Raw genomic sequence first — 5,732 nt, 5'->3', positions numbered from 1 at the left:
TCAGTACTTTGAACTCGTCAATTATGCTAGCATATGTATATCCTCTGGTCACTATTATTATAAATAAATTTTATTTTATTTTTAATAAATTTGACTGTTAATATGTATAGTCCATATAAAAATTAGATATATTAAAAGTCAAATGTAGTAAAAAAAAAAAAATTTGGTTATAATAGTGATAAGAAAAAGGGTGTATATCAAAATATGCTAGTATATTATTTTCCAAAAATGGAAAAAATCTTGACGTAAAAGTGATACAATTATTTTTTTTGTTGTTGTCAAGATACAACTAATATTAACAATTAAATATAATGTACGTTTCAAAGATGATAAATAAAATTGTAGGTATAATTATTATTATATTGTATTATTATTTATATTGTAATATTATATTGTTATTAAATATAAATTAATAAGATAACATTAGTATAATTATATTGTTATTAACTAAAAATTTAATAAAATATTAGTATGTATCAAAATAAATTAATTTTTATTGACAAATTTAATTTTTTATTTTTTAATAATTTAAATAATTAAATTATATTTTTTAATAATTATTTATAATAACTATTATTTAAAAAAAACATTTAAAATTATTGATAATACAAAAAACGAAAAAAAAAAAATAATAGGTGACCTCCATTTGAAATAGCGGCCACATGAAGGGCTTTATAAGGCCTCCGTTTCAAACGGAGGCCACCTGCTGCGTTCAGAAAAAAAAAATGCAAAAAGTCTGAAAAGTGAAAAAATGGTGGCATTTTGGGATATAATTTTTGGGGGGTGGCATTTGCAGAATTTTTTTTCAAAGGAGTGGCAGGTAGGTCAAAAATCCCCACTTGTGCACACTTCATAAAAACTCCGTAATTTTCTCAATGGTAAAAATAAAGACCCAGAAAAACACCATAAACGACAAAAAGAAAAACAGATGTTTAATGCTACTAGTACTACCATTTGTGAATAATTAATTAAAACAGGGTTCAAACCTAAAACCTATTCACTAAACTGTACATCAACAACACAGTAGAATCGAATCCAATCCAACCAAAATCCACAACATGCAAAAGGTTAATAAAAAACAAAACAAACATTTGAACCACTGTTATGTCTGTTGTTCTCTCCACCGTTCAAACAAGCGGTGCCGGCAAGTTCAGGTCAAACAAAAACGGTTTCTTCTTCTCCTCCTCCTCCTTCCCCTTACTCGCCACAATATTCTCCAGTTTGTAACCTTTGTACTCCGACCTCACCGGAGCACCCGCCGTGAAACAAACCGGAGGACCCCAAAACGCGACATGTCTCCCATTTCCACCATCGAAGGTTGGAGGAGGGATTGGAAGAATTGTAGGAGTTATGAAGTAGGGGAAGTTGGTCTTGGCTTTGGGTCCACGGAGGGCTCTGGCAGCATCATCGTAGGCTCTGGCGGCTTCTTCTGCTGTGTCGAACGTGCCTAGCCATTTGCGGGTCTTTTTCCATGGATCACGGATCTCGGCGGCGAAGCGGCCCCATGGACGCTTCCGGACGCCTCGGAAATGGGAGTTTTTGGAGGATGAGGGTTTGGACGACGGCGCTGGAGAATCCGTCGGGAGAGGGAGGGAGTGAAGGTGCATGGGTGAAAGTGAAAGAGAGAGTTTGTGTGTGAATGAATAATTGTGAAGTGTGTGAATGAAGATTGTGTTGCGTGGGGGTGTGGATATAAATAGGGAAGGGACAGTCTGCCTTCACGCCGACAGGTTTTCTTTCTGGTGGTATTAAGAATCACTTTTTTTTTAGAATAGTTATTTTTTCTTCTCTTTTTCAATATACTATTCCATTTCTTGCAATAAGATGTAAAAAGAATAAATATAATGAAACTTTGGTATCTAACTTTTCTTTTGGATTTTGTAGTTGATAAATGTTGTAACATGTCTCATAACTCATTGCAACAAGAATTTTTTATATTGAAAAATAAGAATTATAAAATAGTATTATTTCACTAAGAATTTTGTAAGAGACCAGTCTATTTTGTCATGCTAGTTCGCTCCTAAAATTATACTTAAATTTTAAATCTAAAGTGGTAAAATGGTAAATTTATATTGATTGTCAATTTTTAAAAAAAATACTCACAAAAGAGAAAAATAATTAAATATTTTAAAAATATTTGTATGTATTTAAAAAAAAAATTCACTAAATTAAGTATTTAGTCTCTATATTATTTATTATTTTAAGATAAATTCTTTGGTACCTTTAGTTTTAGTTGGGTACCAATATTTTTTTTAATTAAAAATAAATATTATTAATTCAAAAATCAATGAATACAAGCGATCCAAAAGGATTCAGCTACACAAGAAAGACTAGGTTACCAATCAAAATGCAAAACTAAGCCATAAGTCTAGCTATGTGTTGTCTAAGGGAATCATCTTTCCACCCTCTATAGATAATACTCTTAATAATTCTATTAGTAGTATTAGCTTTGTCTTGTGTATAAAAAAACAATAGTATTCCTCAGACGCCATATACCATAGGCAGCCTCGGTGAAAGCAAGCTTTAATAACTTCGCCTTCCAACCCTTCTTGCTGGTAGTATCTGTTAGAACAAGATTTGTTCTGATCAATTATCTTAGTTTTGATGATAACAATAATATGAATTTTGCTTAAGATAACATGGTACTCTAATCCAATGCAATTTCCCTTTCAGGAAATATATATATAGAGTACGCATAATTCAGCGCTCAGAAGCTTTGTCTCAAGGGTTCAGCATGCAACATCAGAACATGGTCTGGCAAGACATCAGAAGATGGTCGAAGCAGAATCAGAACATGGGTCTATGAAAGCATCAGAAGAACATGAGATCAGAAGCACTGAAGTTCAGAAGATGGTATCACGCTCAGAAGCACTTCAAGGTCAGAAGATCAGAAGATGCTATGCACCAAGCTGTTTGACTCTGATGATATTCAAACGTTGTATTCACAAACATCAGATCAGAAGGAAGTACAAGTGGCAAGCTACGCTGACTGACAAAAGGAACGTTAAAAGCTATTAAAGGCTACGTCAGTAGACACAGCGTGAACAAGGCTCGAGGTAGTTGACAAAAGCGTATAACATTAAATGCGATGCTGTACGGAACACGCAAAGCATTAAATGCATTCAACGGTCATCTTCTCAACGCCTATAAATATGAAGTTCTGATGAGAAGCAAGGTTAACGATCCTGAACAATATAATTCAAATTAACTTGCTGAAACTCTGTTCAAATCCAAAGCTCAGAATCTTCATCTTCATCAAAGCTCACTACATTGCTTTTGTAATATATTAGTGAGATTAAGCTTAAACGATTAAGAGAAATATCACAGTTGTGATTATCGCTTTTAAGAAGCATTTGTAATACTCTTAGAATTGATTACATTAAGTTGTAAGGAACTAGAGTGATCGTGTTGATCAGAATACTCTAGGAAGTCTTAGGAGTGAACTAAGCAGATTGTAACTAGAGTGATCGTGTTGATCAGTAGACTCTAGAAAAGTCTTAGAGGGTATCTAAGCAGTTGTTCCTGGAGTGATCAGTGTGTGATCAGAAGACTCTGGAAGACTTAGTTGCGGACTAAGTGGAAAACCATTGTAATCCGTGCGATTAGTGGATTAAATCCTCAGTTGAGGTAAATCATCTCTGCGGGGGTGGACTGGAGTAGTTTAGTTAACAACGAACCAGGATAAAAATAACTGTGCAATTTATTTTTATCTGTCAAGTTTTTAAAGCTACACTTATTCAAACCCCCCTTTCTAAGTGTTTTTCTATCCTTCAATTGGCATCAGAGCGCCGGTTCTAAGGTGCAAGCACTTAACCGTGTTTAGAAAAGATTCAGGAAGAGAAAAACGCTTCAGTAAAAGATGGTTGATGAAAGTGAAAAGTCTACACCTACACCTGCATCTACATCTGGCTCTGCTGAGCAATACAACGGTAACAATGGTTATACTAGACCGCCGGTATTTGATGGTGAAAACTTTGAATACTGGAAAGATAAACTGGAAAGTTACTTTCTTGGTCTAGATGGTGATCTATGGGATCTTCTGATGGATGGTTACAAACATCCAGTAAATGCCAGTGGCGTAAAGCTGTCTAGGCAAGAAATGAATGATGATCAGAAGAAGCTTTTCAGGAATCATCATAAATGCAGAACTGTTTTGCTGAATGCTATCTCTCATGCTGAGTATGAGAAGATATCTAACAGGGAAACGGCCTATGACATATATGAGTCCTTGAAAATGACTCGTGAAGGAAACGCTCAAGTCAAGGAGACCAAAGCTCTAGCTTTAATCCAGAAGTATGAAGCCTTCAAGATGGAGGATGATGAAGACATTGAAAAGATGTTTTCAAGATTTCAAACTCTTACTGCTGGATTGAGAGTTCTTGACAAGGGATACACCAAGGCTGATCATGTAAAGAAGATCATCAGAAGCTTACCCAGAAGATGGGGTCCTATGGTAACAGCATTCAAAATTGCGAAGAATCTGAATGAAGTTTCTCTGGAAGAGCTTATCAGTGCCTTGAGAAGTCATGAAATAGAGCTGGACGCAAATGAGCCTCAAAAGAAAGGTAAGTCTATTGCATTAAAATCAAATATCAAGAAATGCACTAACGCTTTTCAGGCTAGAGAAGAAGATCCTGAAGAATCAGAATCTGAAGAAGAAGATGAACTGTCCTTAATCTCCAGAAGGCTAAATCAACTCTGGAAGACCAAGCAGAGGAAGTTCAGAGGCTTCAGAAGTTCAAAGAAATTTGAACGTGGAGAATCTTCTGATGACAGAAGATTTGACAAGAAGAAAGTCATGTGCTATGAATGCAATGAGCCTGGACACTACAAGAATGAATGTCCAAATCTTCAGAAGGAAAATCCCAAGAAGAAGTTTCATAAGAAGAAAAGTTTTATGGCAACCTGGGATGAGTCAGAAGATGATTCTGAAGACGAGCAGGCCAACTGTGCGCTGATGGCGACAGAAGATGACGGATCAGAATCTACATCAGAATCAGATTCTGAAGAGGTATTTTCTGAACTTACTAGAGATGAGTTAGTTTCCGGTCTAACTGAACTACTGGAACTCAAGTCTCAGATTAGTCTCAAATACAAAAAGCTGAAAAAGCAATTTGAATTTGAAACAAAGAAGCTTGAGTTGGAAAATTCTGAATTAAAAGAAAAACTTTTAAAATTATCCAATAATGTTGGATCTCCTTCTGATTCAGAAAAATCCACTCCTAGTCTAAACCATATTCTGAAAGAATATGATTTAAGTTTCAGGAAGTTCTTATCTAGAAGTATTGGCAGAAGTCAGCTAGCTTCTATGATATATGCTGTGTCTGGAAACAAAAGAGTAGGCATTGGTTTTGAGGGTGAAACCCCATACAAACTTGAACCTATTGATGAAATGATAATCACATACAAGCCATTGTATGATCAGTTCAAGTATGGCCACTCTCATGATATTAGGCACACTTCACATGCTCAAAGCTTTCACATAACACACACCAAAAAGCATGTGACACAACCTAGGAAATATCATGAAACTCACATTAAAAATTATCATGCTGTTCCTCCTATTGCTTACAATGTTAAACCCAAGTTCAATCAGAACTTGAGAAAATCTAACAAGAAAGGACCCAAGAAAATGTGGGTACCTAAGGATAAGATTATTCCTATTGCAGATATCCTTGACTGCAAAAAGGACAAAGCACAACATGTCATGGTACCTGGACTCTGGATGCTCG

General features: G+C 35.2%; 1 protein-coding gene across 1 annotated transcript; it reads right to left on the bottom strand.

The window, feature by feature from the left end:
* Positions 1-849: 849 nt before the first annotated feature.
* Positions 850-1,731, bottom strand: LOC131621575 (ethylene-responsive transcription factor 4-like). The gene has a single exon (XM_058892615.1). It carries the CDS (start codon positions 1,605-1,607, stop codon positions 1,128-1,130), a length of 480 nt encoding a protein of 159 aa, XP_058748598.1. The 5' UTR covers positions 1,608-1,731; the 3' UTR covers positions 850-1,127.
* Positions 1,732-5,732: the final 4,001 nt, after the last annotated feature.

Source organism: Vicia villosa, unplaced genomic scaffold (assembly GCF_029867415.1).
Source record: "Vicia villosa cultivar HV-30 ecotype Madison, WI unplaced genomic scaffold, Vvil1.0 ctg.000010F_1_1, whole genome shotgun sequence".
NCBI lineage: Eukaryota > Viridiplantae > Streptophyta > Magnoliopsida > Fabales > Fabaceae > Vicia > Vicia villosa.
This window is presented reverse-complemented; position numbering and strand designations above follow the sequence as displayed.

Coding starts and splice junctions, on each gene's coding strand:
- LOC131621575 (XM_058892615.1), bottom strand. CDS start 1,607: ATGCACCTTCACTCCCTCCCTCTCCCGACGGATTCTCCAGCGCCGTCG.